The sequence below is a fragment of the Carcharodon carcharias genome, chromosome 5 (assembly GCF_017639515.1).
Source record: "Carcharodon carcharias isolate sCarCar2 chromosome 5, sCarCar2.pri, whole genome shotgun sequence".
NCBI lineage: Eukaryota > Metazoa > Chordata > Chondrichthyes > Lamniformes > Lamnidae > Carcharodon > Carcharodon carcharias.
This window is the reverse complement of record NC_054471.1, coordinates 116,964,046-116,980,989: the sequence shown is the minus strand read 5'-3', so window position 1 is coordinate 116,980,989 and position 16,944 is coordinate 116,964,046. Positions and strand designations below refer to the sequence as shown.

General features: G+C 42.9%; 1 protein-coding gene across 1 annotated transcript in view; it reads left to right on the top strand.

The window, feature by feature from the left end:
- Nucleotides 1-8,844, top strand: part of opn5 (opsin 5) — a 58,203-nt gene extending 49,359 nt beyond the window's left edge. Inside the window, exons 4-6 of the mRNA XM_041187381.1 lie at nt 5,674-5,844; nt 5,928-6,262; nt 8,599-8,844. Of these exons, the coding sequence (XP_041043315.1) occupies nt 5,674-5,844; nt 5,928-6,262; nt 8,599-8,844 (752 nt within the window). The remainder of the gene's footprint in view (nt 1-5,673; nt 5,845-5,927; nt 6,263-8,598) is intronic.
- Nucleotides 8,845-16,944: the final 8,100 nt, after the last annotated feature.

Here is a 16,944-nt window from a genome sequence, read left to right as displayed (position 1 = left end):
CCGACAGGCAGAAAATTCTGCCCATAGTGTTATGAGGAAAGATTTGACATGCTGGGGGAGACACTAAGTGGAAAATCAATAAAGGTTTACAGTTATGGGGTGGCTCCCCAATCTCCCATTGTAACTTCAGTGGAAGATGGAAACTCTGAAGAAACAGAGTAAGCTGCTGTTTTTCTCCAGGGTTTGCTCTCAACATCTGTCGAGACTATGATAGCAGACTGGGAGACCCCTCATTGATATGACTGACAAAGTATTTTGATATGGTGAATAGGGAAAGACTATTTCAATTGGTTGGGGAGCCAAGGAAAAGAGGATCATCAATTTAAAATTATCAGTGTGGGTGTGTGGAGGGAGGTTAGGGGAGATTTCTTTGACCAGAGGCTCTTGGACCACATTTCAACACAGGGTAGGGTTAATTAAGCAGAGACCATTGTATCTTTCAAGAGGAAATTGGATAAATATTTGAAGAAGAGAAAGATGCAAGATTATGAGTACAGTTCAGGGCAGTGGGATTACTTTGGACTATTCTAACAAAAGGCCTACAGCTATGATGGGCCTTCTTATTCAATGTATACCTCTATGTTCCAAAGTTCTACAACATTGTGGCCCTGATAATCCACCTTTGTGTTTAAACAGTTGGATTATAGCCAAAGTGTTCCGTCTGACAAGAACAAATCAGTTCTATAGTTTGATCATCCAGTCATTAATTTATCCTGATTGGCCTCCAGAGTTTTTAAGACTGGTTCCCAGGCAAGGTCCCCAAATTGTTGTGCTCCCTGGTGAGGAGGGATGAACTGGCCCCCTTTCTTTATTCAACCCCCTTGGTTGGTCGAAACAAGGTTAATTTAAAAATGATCCCATCCCTCGTGGATACATTTTCCCAGTCCAGATGTATTTATGTTTTAAAAGGAACCAATTTAACCAGGCTTTCTTGAGTCAAAGAAAGAGTGAGTTTATTAGTTACTAAATGTGAGAAAAAATAATAAAAACGCAACACACACACACACAAACACACGCACACACACACACACACACACACACACACAGATTGGAAATGAGAATTGAGTCCAAAAATAAAAGTTTTAAAGATATACAAATCAGCCCTTTGGCTTATCCATGAGGAGTAGATGGTGAAACGTGACAGCCGTTAAGTTGAGGTGATTCCGGTAGCGCTGACTTTGGCATTTGAGCAGCTGGTTTGGAGATTCTTGGTTCTGCAGGTTAGCTGAAAGGAATTGTCTTGTTTCCTTTTCGACTGTGGCTTCGTTGATGCGTGACTTGCTTCCAGCAATCAGAGAGAAAGGACTTTTTACCTGCAAGTGCAGGGATGCCCAGTTGGTGTTCTTCAGCTGTGACCTTCAAAGCACACACACACACCAGAATGGAACACCAAGCTAGCCCACAGAACTAGGTGGAACCAAGAAAGTGCAACACCTGCCCCTTTACTTCTCCCCTCCTCACTGTCCAAGGGCCCAAACACTCCTTTCAAGTGAAGCAGCATTTCACTTACACTTCCCTCAATTTAGTCTACTGCATTTGCTGCTCCTAATGCGGTTTCCTCTACAGTGAAGAGACCAAACGCAGACTGGGTGACCGCTTTGCGGAACACCTTCGGTCTGTTCCCAAGCATGACCCAGACCTCCCTGTCGCTTGCCATTTCAACACACCACCCTGCTCTCATGCCCACATGTCCGTTCTTGGCCTGCCGCAATGTTCCAGTGAAGCGCAATGCAAACTGGAGGAACAGCACCTCATCTTTCGATAGGCGCTTTACAGTCATCCAGACTGAATATTGAGTTCAACAACTTTAGATCATGAACTCTCTCCTCCATTCCCCCTTTTCCGATAATTTATATATATTTTTCTTTTCCCGCCTATTTCCATTATTCTTAAATGTATTTCCATCCATTGTTTTATCCCTACCTTTTAGCCTATTTCGATCCCTTCCCCCCACCCCACCCCCCAATAGGGCTATCTGTACCTTGCCCCTTTCCTCGGATTCACCTAGTTCTGTTGAGGGGTCATGAGGACTCGAAACGTCAACTCTTTTCTTCTCCACCGATGCTGCCAGACCTGCTGAGCTTTTCCAGGTAATTCTGATTTTGTTTTGTACCTTGCTCATCCTGCTTTCTACCCTTAATGTCACCATTAGCACATATCTTAGCTAATATCACCACCGTCAACACCTCTTTGTCCTTTTGTCTATGACATCTTTTGGCAATCTCCACCTAACACTGGCCCTCTAACCAGCTCTAACTGTCACACCTCCCCCTTAAACCAGCTTATATTTCACCTCTTTTCTATTTTTCCTTAGTTCTGATGAAGAGTCATTCAGACTCAAAACATTAACTGTATTCCTCTCTGCAGATGCTGTCAGACCTGCTGAGTTTTTCCAGGTATTTTTGTTTTTGTTTTGGATTTCCAGCGTCTGCAGTTTTTTGCTTTTACCACAGAACTAGGGTTGTGGTTGGCTTTTTTAAACCCCTTTCCTTGTGTTTTCCTGGAAAAAAACAAGCATGTATTTTGCCCAGATTTGTTTTCAATTCAGTTCATGTTTACAGTCTGGGATATAACTCAACAGGAGGTAGTTTTGGCTGAGATGGTAATCATTTTCCATTATCTCTGCAACCACAGGTGATTACAGTTCAATTTGCATTGTATCTTTTCCTTTGAAGTGCCTCTATCTGAAGTAGGTGTGTTACACATTTTAGGTGCGACATTCCGTTTCTCTCTGAACTAGTTGGCCAATTAATCCATGTAGAAATTTTCCAACAAGTGTCAGCCAGTTTTTGCTTGTATGTCCTTGTTAAAAAAAATAACACATGCCTTACTTAAAAGTTCAATATATCCTTAAGTAATTTGGGGATAGGATCCATGGTCATTGCAGCAAATCCAGACCCAGAGTCAGAAGCAGAAATTCAACCACTGCAGCAGATTTAAGAGGCTTGCAGCAACAGTTTAAGGGGTATGTATTATATAGTTCAGCACTGCTATCTACTGGTGAAATTCACATAATACAATGTTTATACAATGAGATTTGTATTACCAATTAAATTAAAGAGAAATTTGTAATACTGCTATGATATCATCTGATGTTTTAGGTTTTTAATTTTTTTATGGACAGGAGAGAAAGGCAAACTGAGCTTCCTTCCTCTCACCAACTGTCCATAAGCAAAAGGTATTTTGGATTATTTTTGAAGTATGCTGTGGCATGTTTTCCCAACCCTCAGTTTGCGGATCCAATTTACTGTTAACTCGCAGCAAACTCGTGTTATGATGAACCCAGAAGGTTAGTTTATTTACATTCAAACCCCAGGGGATGAGCATTCGCAACGTCCCACTCCACTACACACATGCATACACACACACGCACACACACACACACACACACACACATGTGCATACACAGTAAGGGAGAATAGAATAAAATAAAGTTTTACAACTATGGATAGTAACAGTAAAGAACCACAGAAAGGAAATTAGTTCACGTGATTATCAAAGCCCAGCATCAGAGTCCAATGAGGAGTTCTTTCTTTTGGAGCTTGAGTTCAGCTGGCTGAAGACTGGAGTTTTAGAGTTCCCTTTACAGTTGGTGCTGATATCGCAAGATGAAGAGACTGGTTCAGTTCTGCAGATGATGGTAGGAAATCTTTCAGTAGAGATGGGCTTCAAGGAACAGGCTGTTGTTCACCCTAGAGTCCTGCTTCTTGGTGTTCACTGATCGGATATTAAACAGAAGACTGAGAGTTTTTCGGATTGCAAAGGAATATAGAGATTTCAAAATGGTCCTTCTTTCTCCGCAATGATTTAAAAAGGGATGTTTATCCAGTGTCTGGAACTGGCTTTGATTTCAGAGCTGACATTGCCTCAGCCATTAGCTTTTGAAAGAGTTACCATCCATATTGAAGCTCTTACATTAGGAAGCCATTGTCTAGACAGACCTCTGACTCTGCTAGAGGGGTAAGCTTATCAAGATGCAAATGATGTCCATTGTCCCCTGGACATGGTGTGGAGTCATTTAAATAATTATGGTGAGCTCTGTGGTTTCTCTCACGAGTGTATTGCTGCAATATACCATGAACATTAGCTTCTGGTGCAGTGAAGCGGGTCTGAATTTTATTTCATAATTGTATTTGCGGGTAAGGGAATTAAATCGTTTCAACTCCCTTCAAAAGAATTAAAATTTAACTTCTGTCCACCACCCATCACCCATAGCAAAGCCAAAAATCGGGGATGCAACAATGAATCCTGAAGGAAGATGAGCTTTCCTGAATACTCTTGGTATGACAACAGTGCCCCTTTCAACTTCAGTTTCCCAATAGATTTCTATTCAGTCATATAAAAAGTTTTGTGGTTAAGTTCTTACGAATATTTTTCCAAATGCAAACTTGGTAAATCTCACTGATAACATTCATAAATCACACACATGCTAGGGTCAGTCAAAATCAGAAATCAGCCAAATATATATGAATGACTTCAGGTGGATTTTATTATTTTTTTCAATGGCCTATTACTGATTCTTATTCTTGTCTTTAAGCTTATTCATTGATGGTATTGTGGAGTAATAGCACACATTTTATGCATTAGCCTAGAAACATCACTGAAGATGTTACCTTATGTCAAAGCATTGTAAATGCAAAGACCTTTCTTACTGATTAGTTTAAGTCTGTTCAAACGTTATTGTACAATTGCCATGAGAACTAATTTATGTTTAGCACGGTGTTTTCTGTAGTGAACCAATGAAGAGCAAGCATATTGAACATTCAGCATGCTCTCTAATGTCCATATGGTTCCATAAGAATTATTTGTGAATGGTGTCAGCCGCTAGGCAAAACAATTTAGCCTGTGAAATATCATTCAGTTCTACTATCCACTTCTTGCAGACTGGTGCCACATCTTTGTAATGCAATTTAATTCAATATTCTTCCTTTTCTTGTGTTTTGTCTTTTTCTCTTCTCTTGTCAATACTAAATTGGGAATATAAAAAAGCAAGTACAGTAAAGAAAACAAAGTAAGTAGATCAAGCCACAAACAGAAAATATTGGAAACCCTCAGTAAATTCGTCAGCATCTGTGGAGAGAAGAGACCAATTAATACTTTGGTTATTGAATCATTCTCAGTGCGCTCAAATATTCCAATATGTGGCATTAAAAGTAAAGTAGGGGTGAATTTGGGATTCAACTTTTTGCAATTTTGAACCACTTCTTTCACTGAAAGAAAATTCTTAAGTTGGCTGACATCATTGGCAACATTTTGTACCTTGATGGAAAATTGACATAAAGCCGTTGAATGGGATCTGTGTCTATCTAACTTTTTTTGTCACTGCTCCAAGAAAACTTTTCAGTGCAAGCCTCATTTGGATAACTTTGGTGGGCTTTAGGAGTGATTTACCCCTGTGCTAGCAAGGAAAATGGCCAATGCCGGTTTTGGTTGCCTATAGCAGTAGTGTGGGGTTGACTGCCAATTGGAAAGAAAATTAATGAAACTGGTGAAAATTTTTAAATTTTTAAAAGTTTCTTTTTTGGATCATTTTTCAAAACTGAAAGAAGCATTTCAGAATTACAAAGATTTTAATTTAAGGCCTTATTTACTTTGTTGCCCAAACAACAACAATAAGTCAAAAGTATCATATCCTTAGTTCAGTCATATGAATTATGCATGTATATTTTTCAGTTGGAGGAAAACCTTTCCTGATCAGCTCTTGTTTTGCTCATCGATGGATCTTTGGTTGGAATGGCTGCCACTGGTATGGATGGTCAGGGTTTTTCTTTGGATGTGGAAGTCTAATTACAATAACAATTGTAAGTCTGGACAGATACCTAAAAATCTGCCATTTACAATATGGTAAGTAACACATGGTATGAATTTGTGTAAGTGCAGTAGTTCAGTCACCAGCTTCTACAATAACTAAGTTAATACTTTTGCAGGTATTTGGCTTCAAAGGCACCATGCCTTCATATGTTTGGGATTCATCTGGCTTTATGCTGCATTTTGGGCCACTATTCCCCTTGTTGGATGGGGCAACTATGCTCCTGAGCCTTTTGGTACTTCGTGCACTCTGAACTGGTGGCTTGCACAGGCCTCTGTGGGCGGACAGATCTTCATTCTGAGCATACTATTATTTTGCCTTGTGTTTCCAACGGCCATAATAGTATTTTCCTATGTAAAAATCATTGCCAAAGTAAAATCATCTGCCAAAGAAGTTGCACACTTCGATTCAAGAATTCAAAATAACCATTTACTGGAAATGAAACTTACAAAGGTAACTAGTAACTTATTTATTTACCTAGCACCAATGTTTAAGAGGCACACAAAACATGGCTTTTAATTGGTGGGAATGCTTTATGCTACTTCTAGCTTGCGCACTTAGATCCCAGCTGATGTTTTTTTTAAGTCAGAATGATTTGAATATTGTTAGCAGCTCCTGACGGGCCCCCAATCTACTTGAGCCTGTTTCAGAGAGTATGAACAAGACTAGCCCTGTCACCAATTCAACTGCTAGGACCTAGTGTTGCAATGGTGCAATTGGTGGGAAATACATTTTATGAGTGTTTTCCTCATCTATTATTCACATCAATAAACTTTCCTATAGTTAGGTTGGCTGGGTCTATACCCAACATCAATTTATGTGGAAATATTGGAAAGTGCCAGCTATGTGCTGGAATGCTTTCCTCTCTGACTTTCCTCTCCTGATTGCTGGAGCCTTGCTGAGGACGTGGCAGAACTCCAGATGAAAATCTTCCCACTGTCCTTCTAATCATTCAAATGATTCCTGTATGAATAACGAACAGAGATTTTCTGATGGTTGTTTGTTCAGATACTTTTTCTTGTTAATTGATCAGAAAATGAAATAGTTGGTGTTAATTTGGACCAGGTTAAACCCAAATCATGTTTAATAGTGTAGATTTAACTCATTGACAACAAACTAAAACTACATCTGATTTCAATTGAATGAAAATCGGTGGATTGGACGGCGATAGTTTCTACAGTGGGCAGGCAATTCAGTCTACCTTGGCAGATGGTGAAGAGGAAAATCTCCATAGATAACCCTTATCAGCAGGACCTCCTTGTCCAATTAGCCAATACACAGACACAGGAAATCTAATCCATTACCCCTTGAGCACTGTACAATCAAAATGTATGAAGGCTTCATGAATTCTGCGACCATATAACAATTTCAGAAAAAATTAAGAAAGTGTGGGTCACACTTGGCATCGAAATACACCTGAACATAGCACTGGGTGCACTGAAAATGGAACTGCCAGGATACCTAATGTGCCTTATGATTCTTCTATGAATAAAGAAGAGATTTTCTGATGGTGTTTCCTGATGGAGGTCCTGATGTGTAGAGACACCAGAGGAGGTTTTCATCTTCATTGTCAGGGCAGTAATCTGATAGGGTGAATTGCTTGCCCTTAATTGAAAGTATTCCCCTCCAACCCACCAATTTTCACTCAACTGAAATCAGGTTTAGCTTTAGTTTATTGTCAGTTAGTTAAATCTGCACCATAAAACATGATTTGGGTGTAATACGTTTCAAATGAATATTAACATCAATTATGCCATTTTCTAATCAATTAACATGAAAATGTATATGCAATCTGAAAGAAAGACACCATCAGAAAACCTCTGTTTGTTATTCATAAAAGAATTGTAAGATATCCTGGCAGTTCCATTTTCCACGCCTTCTGTCTATGTTTAATTCACGTGCAAATGGATGTCAGGATCAATTCCTAGAAAATGTATGATCCACATTTGGCTGAATTCTGAAACCTTACCAACCATCCCATTTCCCATGATGTCTACATTGGAGCTTTCAGCTCAGGATATTAGTGCCAGTAACTTACATAATATAATTGGTTATGCAATCCTCCATAAAGTTCTTCTAAATGTTTATGAACCTTGCCTCAGAAAATTAAATCAATGAACCAGAGCCCAAAATGCATAGATTATACATGGTTTATTGAAAGATACAATTTTTGAATCAAAAAGTCCTTTCTTGTTCAATGCTATCTTCCTTTTCCTAAAATATTCATAAGGTTATTTAGGGATGAAATGGAGCTGCAGGGGGGTTTAATTTTATCCTATATTAAGTACAACCATATTAATACTTGCTGCCTGAAGTAACTCTGGAAAAGGAAGTGATACCATATAATTTGTTTTGAGATATTTGGAAACTTTATTTCTCATTAATATAAGAAAAAGGTTCATATTAGTGACAACTTTTTCTTGTTTTGTGAAATACATGTAAGTATGGTTGACATTTTAGTAGGGTTGGATCATTTTGGATTATACTCATTCATCCATTGAAATCTATTTTTTTCCAGTCACACCAATTCAATTAAAGCACACAGTAGTGGTTAAATCAATCAGAAAGATTTCATATTAATATGTCTATCATTAATATTGCACAACAAGATTTCAACTGCCAGGCTCTAAGTTTTCAATAGAGATACTGCCTGACCTGCTGAATATTTGCAGCATTTTCTGCTTGTATTTCTGATATTAATTCCCATGAAATACTAAAAGCATGCTTACTTGCTATCGTTGACAGCTGCAACTATTTATATGCATGTTTTTCTTTTTTTCCCATGCAAGGCGACAATGTTAATATGCGCAGGGTTCTTGATTGCTTGGATTCCGTATGCTGTCGTTTCAGTCTGGTCAGCCTTTGGTACTCCTGACTCTGTGCCAGTTAAAGTTTCTTTTGTACCAACCATGTTTGCGAAATCAGCCGCAATGTACAATCCAATCATATATCAAGTTATTGACTACCGATGTGGCTTCACAAAGATTTGCGGTTGCTTCAGATCACCACATCGAAAACGGCAAAAATCTCGGTAAATATCTCACTGAGAGAACAGCCTTTGGGGTTATTGTCCAAGATTTTGATATTAGTTAGGTCTGATTATGCATGTTTAGGCTTTAAATGATGCAGCAAGGCTAATAGGGCATCTGTACCTTGGGGAACAACAGGACAAACATTGAACCTCCTTAGTCAATAAGATTAAGAAATAAACAGAGGCGGCAGTGAGAATGACAGTGAATTAGAATGGGTGAATTTGATGTTAAATCTGGTGCATAAAAGAAAATAAAGAGAGGAAAGAAAACTGGATTCAGAGAGAGAAAGAAGAGACAAAAAGGAAAAATAAGAAAAAATTACAATTTAAAGTTCAACTTTTCCATAATCTCCTAAAGCAATTCACAACCTGAAGCGATACAATTATAACTGTCCACTTGCTGGGCCAGAGAGATTGATTGACAGTCATTAACAATTAACACATTATTATATGTGTACTTACTCTGTTAATTACTAGACTTACTTTTTACAGTGGGTTTTATGGGAAATTAACGTGCAAATGATGCAGCCTCGTGAAAATCACAGGGTGCTTATGGGTAAGGTACTGTTTTCACAGATCCGTGAAAATAGGCCAGCAACTTGTGGCAGTTCACAATCCACAGGTTATTGCCTCCTTAGCATAACTTGCAGGCCAACTTGCACATTAATAACAGTGTTTACTGTTCACATGCCACTATTTTTCAGCAAAATCTGGGCCATGGGAATAGGTTTTTGTCTTTACCATCCATGTATCAAATATCATCTTAAGTGAAGCACAGAAGGAAATAACTAGCAGGCAGGATTGCATGCTGGGAATATTAATGGAAAGACTATCTGGTGATTTCTATAATGAGTGTGTAAGCCTCCCCACCAGGGACAGCATTATCCCCCCCCCCCCCCGTCGGTTCATTTGTCTCTTGGTCTAACTCCCATTAATGATCCGAATAGCATCCGTGATGTAGAGTGGCCTTTGTGAATTAGTAGTGTTGTTGCAACACTTTGTTTTACATTATATATTATTTTCGCCTACAAGTTAGGGGTAATAATTTTACAGTTTTGACATTTGCTCATTATATCTTGGGGTAATATTTTTGAATCTTTTAAATTGGTTCTTTATACCTTTGGCCAGGATTTTCCCTTCATCGGGCGGGCGCGGCGGGCAGGCCGACCATTGCCCACAATTAGGACCTGACCGCAATTTCATGCTGGCAGGCCAATTAAGGCTCGCCCAGCATGAAACGTGGCTCTGCACTGGCTGGGAAGGGCTGAGCGAGGTTGTGGGCCTGTTGGCCGCTGGATCCAATGGCAACCTGGTGGCTGGTTTAAAAGCAGCCCAGGCAGCCCTGGATGGCTGCCATCGGCACGATGCATCCGAGTGCAAATGGACACGGCAGGCGGGAGGACAGGTTGGGTGGTGGGCACGCAGCCGCCCCCGCTTCTCTGATGAGTGCTTCACTGTCCTCCTGGAGCAGATGGCTGCCAGGAGAGACCCTTGTCCCTAGGGATGGGAAGAGGAAGCCACCACACCTCACCAAGAGGACATGAGAGGAGTTGGTAGCACTGGTCAGCACCCATGAGGTGGTGCGGCCCTCCTGGGTGCAGTGCTGGAAGCGCTTTAATGACCTGCTGCGTTCAGGAAGGGTGAGTACCATGTTGGCGTGAGTCAGTGTGCAGATTTGTTAAGGTCTGGCTGTCCCCCCGTGGACCTCAGGAGTGCTAGAGTCTGAGTGCCAACTGTCAATCACACCAGAGCTCGCCAAAGGGGTGAGCCCTGGCTGCTTGGATTTAGTGCCTTGTGGCTCAAGGGCCAAGACTCGGAAGTGCCCTGTAAGGTGCTCCTCAGCTGGGGTTGGCCAGGCTGCAATGGGGCTGCAGGTACAGAGTGGACTAATCAATGCTCCTCTGTTGTTTCAGGAGAAGACAGCCACAACAATAAAGGAAGGTCATGGACCGGCGGAGGCCCTGCTAGTCTCCTACTCCTTTCGAGATATGAGCAAGATGCCCTGGAGCTTGAAAGCCAGCATGCCCCATGTGCAAGCGGATGGAGGGGCAAGGGTGCCAGATGAAGGTAAGAATGCAGTGCACAGAGATGAGAATTTTGGCGTGTGCAACCATTCTAGTGTAGTCTCTTCATTGATGTGAGCCTCAAATTTAGATTCCCCATTCATTGAAAGATGATGGCACCATGATGTAGATCTCCATTGTCTCACCAGGCTGCCTGGCATGCACAGTGACAGTGTGATGACTTTAACTAATGACATTTCCTTGTTCTCCCTTTCAGGTTTGCCAGAAGGCATTCACTCTCCACCCCTGACACCAGAGGACTACTGGGCGTCATTGGCACCGGCGTCACACCCGCTCTCTGCAGCAGGCACTAGCGCAGATACCAGCACCTCGGTGGGCATTAGAGCAGTGGCTAGTATATCGGTGCACATTGGTGAGGACACTTCACAATCACTTAAGGTGCAGGCAGAGGCAGAGTGTGCCCAGGGCGGAGGACTGCTGGGGACCAGGATGATGCTCAGTCGAAGGCTGATGATGAGCCTCTGGAGTCACCCATTAGCTGGCAGATGCTGGATGTCCAGCGAGATGTGCGGAAGGATATGGCGGAGATCCATGAGGGTCTATGTGCCATGGTATCCGTGATAGAGCACTGTGTTGACCATCATGGCTGAGTGCACTGCCTCCTCCATTGAGGGTGTGGCGACATTTATAGAGATGCAGTTCCAGGGACAGAATCAGGGGTTCCCAGTGTTGCACTCGGACCTGCAAGCCCTCACACAGGCAATGACCTCAGGTGGTCAGGGTCAGTGTGCGAGATGGCTGAGGCACCCAGTATCCGAGCTATATGCCCGCCTTTTATTGGTGGGCAGGGAGGTCCACAGCAACCTCACATTGGTGCATGAGCTTCCTGTCTTCTCTGTGAGCTCCTCCCAGGGCGCTCTGGATGATGGAGCAGCTCCCGCCCCTCTGCCAGTGACCGTAGCACATGATGAGGCTACGGTGACTGGGGAGATGCCAGCCATGGCACTGGCTGCTTCCTCCCAGGCGGGGCCAGCACAGGTTCCGCTGGCCAGAGGATGACTGCCAAGGTCATCAAGGCCAACAAGACAGCACAGTTAGCAGGCTGTCTCCAATGCCAGTGCCAGTGAGGATGGAGCACCAAGCTGTAGCACTCGCAAATGTAAGTTAAAGGCATCATGAGCATGGGAGGGACAGATCTCGGGTGATTTTATGTTCTTTTATGTTTACTTTACCTGCACTGGTTTGGGAATGAAGACTAGAGAAGTTTATGTAAATTGTTTGGAATTCACAGAATCACACATTGTAGAAGAGACCCTTCGGCCCATCGACTCTGCACTGACATGTGAGAAACACCTGACCTACATACCTAATCCCATTTACCAGCTCTTGGCCCGTAGCCTTGAATGTTATGATGTGCCAAGTGCTCATCCAGGCATGTTTTAAAGGATGTGAAGCAACCCGCCTTCACCACCCTCCTAGGCAGTGCATTCCAGACCATCACCATCCTCTGAGTAAAAAAGGTTTTCCTCACATCCCCCCTAAACCTCCTCCCCCTCACCTTGAACTTGTGAATTGTCAAAATGAATTTTGATAAATTATGTTTTAGTTGTCATGGCCTGAGTATACTTCACCTTTTTGTTTTATTGGTGCAAGGTACGCCACTATGTAATGCTGGATGAAGGTGGTTTTGAACTTTACTGCAGAGACATTAAGTGTCCTTTGTGTTCAAATGAAAGGGTCCTTTCAGATACCTCGGATGGAGGTGGCACCCCGGCATGCATTTGAAGCTGATCTTTGGTAGCCTTGCTGAAGGAGCATTGGATCAAGGTGCCCCTCCCTCCCTGTAGGTTACTGAGGTCTAGCTCCATGCCCTCAGCATTCTCCTCACCTTGCTCATCTTTGGACTCACTACTGGAGTCATCATCAGTTGCCTGTGCAGCTGCATCAAGATCGTCTTCTTCAAGTGGGTTCCCCCTTGCCAGTGCCAGATTGAGCAGAGTGTAGCATGCAACCATGATCAGTGACACCCACTTTGGGGGGTATTGTAATACTCCCCCTGAATGGTCCAGGCATCGGAAGTGCATCTTGAGAAGACCTATGGTCCTCTCTACCACCACCCTTGTGGAGGCATGACTCCTATTGTAACACTTCTCTGTCTCTGTTCTTGGGTGTCAGAGAGGCGTCATGAGCCACCTCTTCAAAGGATAGCCCTTGTTACCCAGCAGCCATCCATCCAGTCGGGCTGGAGCAGCGAAGACCCTCGGCACCTGGAAATGTCTCAGGATGTATGTTTCATGGGAGCTGCCAGGGTACCTTGCACAGACTTGCAGCATCTGCACTTTGTGATCACACACTATCTGCACATTCATGGAGTGGAAGCCCTTCCTGTTGATGAAAGCACCCAGGTCACCCACTGGCACCTTGATGGCCATATGTGTGCAGTCGATGGCACCTTGGATCCGTGGGGAACCCAGCAATTGCTGTGAAGGCTCTGGCTTGTTCAGCTAGGCTGGCCTCGTCCATATGGTAAAGAATAAAAGTCAGTACCTGCCTGAACAGAGCTTCTATCACCAGCTTGATGCAATTGTGGCAACTGACTGGGAGATGCCACACAGATCATCCACTGTGCCCTGGAAAGAGCTGGAGGCATAGAAGTTGAGGGCCTCTGTGACCTTCAGAGCCACTGGCATGGAGTGCCCTCCCCCACAATCAGAGCCAATCATCTGGCCTCCTTCAGCATTGCATCTCAGGCATATTGAGGTAGTTGCATCGCTACCTGTACACCCTGGCAGTGGCTTCTTCTGTGTCCCCTTCTGCCTTGGGCTACCTGCTGGCCCCACGCCACTTGTGCCTGCTCCTCTCCCTCAGGTCGCTCCCCTGGAAGCTGCATTGGGACACTTGGCCTCCCTCCCTTCTGCCCCTCTCTTCATCCTCAGAGGAGGTGCCTCCAGCGGGGACCACAATCCCCATTATCAGGGTAAGGAAAGGCTGCCTGATACCTGGAAGTGTCCACACTGTCTGAATCTTCTGGGGGCCTGACAGACAGCCTGAACTGAAGCCTGGAAATGCTAGGATTGAAGCCCCAAAACAGATGAAGCTGCCAAGTACCAAAAACAACTAGCTGCAAATTATCTCCAGAACTGCTCATTACTCACACTGGCAATGCTGCTGACCCTTTTTATCCCGCCCTTGGAAGAGATTTGTGAAAATGTCAGCTGGCCGACTACCCATTTTGCCCGTGCAATGAGCAGAAAATCACATGGGAATGGAAAAATCACAGTCAATTCGATTGCTAAGGGCCTTAATGTGGGCGCTTAACTAATGTGGGTGTGGCTCCAGCACCTGCATGCGCCCACTGAGTGAAATATCATGTGAGTGTGCGATGCCATCGGGATGCTCACCCGACATTATCGAGTGCTATTTTGCTCCCATTTGGATCGGGCATGCGCCTGCTCACGGGATAAAAAATTCTGCCCATTGTGTGGCAGGGTAATAATTTTGCATACATTATATCATTTTGGGCTGATTTATCTTTTGTGATCTTGTCAAAATTGGGCTAGTTAAAGACAGAAATGAAGCCAAATCTAACAGTAAAGTCTACTGTAGCTTCCACACACTGACCTGGATTTCCCTCCCCTAATCTACTGGGTCCACCATTCTCCCCTGAATGACACATATACATACTGACAAGAGGGTGAGACCAAGTTACCAGTGGATTTTTTTTGACCCAGTTATTACCACTTTTGGAACCACCATATGAAAGACAGTGATAAGCTCCAGGAAGTGATAATATTAACGTGAAGTCTCTTAATGGAGGGAGAGTCAACTTGTGGTAGTTAGCATCCTGTGTAGGTCTTAGTTTTTGTGGGTTGCTATTGATCTTCTGGTATTTTCCAAAATAAAACCAAAGAATGCTGGAAAAGCTCAGCAGGCCAGGCAGCCTCTGTGGAGAGAAACAGAATGAATGTTTCAGGTTGGGGTAGCCTTTCATAAGAACAGTACTTTAAACAATTTTTGTTTTTATCCCAGATTTCCAACATCTGCAGTATTTTGATTTTGTGTTCTGGTCTTTTCTTGCTTTTAAAATGCCAGGCTGCCTCTTCTGACATTACAGTTGCAACACCACTGGAAATTTGTAGCTTGGAACTGCAGTCTCCCCACTGGTGGTGGGAAGTCTATCATAAGCTGACCATACTCCTTCCCCTTCTGCTTTACAGACTAATGTCCATATTCCACCATCATTTATATGGGCAGCGCCAGATAAACCGGGCATGACCTGCTGAGATGGTAGTCCTGATAATGAAAAACTTTTAAACAGAAATAATCTAAAGATGGGTCTCGAAGATTTTAAGTGATGGGGCTGTGACTATTTCCTTTGGCAACTTGTTCCATTATGGGATTGTCCTTGGGAAGAAAGATTGTTGATATTGGAAACAAATGGTCTTTGTAGTTTGTGTGGATGTCTACCTCATGTTTTGTCATTAACAAAGGCTACCAGGTACTTGTTTCTATCAATTCCCACAGTCCATTCCATATTTTATGGGACTGTTTGGTAAAACTCTAGTTTCCAGAGTTCTTTTAAAATTGCTGAAATCTACAGAGCCATGTGCTGAAGTAATTTGTCCTAAATGAAGGAGTTTTGCCCAAACCACTTGTTCCTAGACATTAGTTTCCCCCTTGAACCACATCAGGATAGGGGGATAAACAGAGGTAACACAGAGCAGACAAGCTGCTGGAAGAGGAAAGATGGAGGAGGAGGGGGAGGTGAGAAAGGCTCTCAGAAGGAGGCCATATCCATCCAGTGGGTTCAGGGGTCAATTCTCCTATCTGAATCCCAGCAGGAAAGAATTTGTTAGATGCCTCTGCATCACTAAGGATGACTGAAATCTGCCACCTACTGCAGCTGCAACTGGAGTGACCGAACAGAGGAAGAGCAGCATTGCTAGTTGCTGTGAAGACAACTGTGGCCATTAAATTTTATGCATGAATCTCCTTCCATGCCGGTGCAGGCAATATCTCCTACACCTCCAAGATTGTTGTCCACTTTTTTCATAAGGAAGGCCAATGAGGTTCTGTATTCAAGAGAACTGACTATATTTCATTCACCCTTGCTAGAGAGAAAGCAGTGAAGTGAGCACATGGCTTTTTGAGGATTTCAGGCTTTCCCATAGTGCAGCATGCCATTTACTGCACTTTGTGTGCACAGCATGTCAGCTCTGAAATGTACCATATTGAAAGGAATTCTACTCTGTCCATGTGCAGCTAGTGTGCAACCATACACAGCAAACCATGCACTTCAATGCCTGATATTCTAGCAGCAGTCACAATGTTTGCATTCTGTGGCACACCACTGTGTTGTCTACATTTGAGCCTTCATGACAAACCAAAGGTCCTTGTGTGGCGTGAACGTTACTTGCCACTTATAGCCTAAACCTGGATATTATCCAGGTCTTGCTGCATTTGGACTTGGACTGCTTCAGGATCTGAGGAGTTGCAAATGTTGCTGAACATTGTGTAATCATCAGCGAACATCCCCACTTCTGACCTTATGATGGAAGGGAAGTCATTGGTGAAGCAGCTGAAGCTGGTTGTGTTATGGCACTGTTGATGGTAAATGCGGAGCTGCCCAAATCCCAGGGGGAAACTTGACACAGCTGCCAAAATGGTTTTTCCAATTTGTATAGTATGAGGAGAGGTTCTGAAATCAGGAAATGATGTCCCCAACTACTTGTGATGATTTTATAGTAAAGTAAACATTTATTAAAAGAATAAAGGGAAAAATAAGAATTACACTTAAACAGAAGAATGGCTTTACACAGTAAATAATACTTTAAAACAGTTCCACAAGATCTTAACTTAACTACTCTCTGAGCTAACTTTCCCTTTTTCTGACAGCAACTATCCTTATAGATTCTAAAATCTATAGAATTCCAGTAATTTTTACCACACAGTTCTTTTTTTTCCTTGGGGTGACCTCTGAGACTGACAGCAACTAGGTCTTCAGGTCTGACCTTGTTCACACTGTCTTCTGGACGATCTAAGCAGGTACACTGCTGTCTTCGGGGAGATCTGCCCATCTA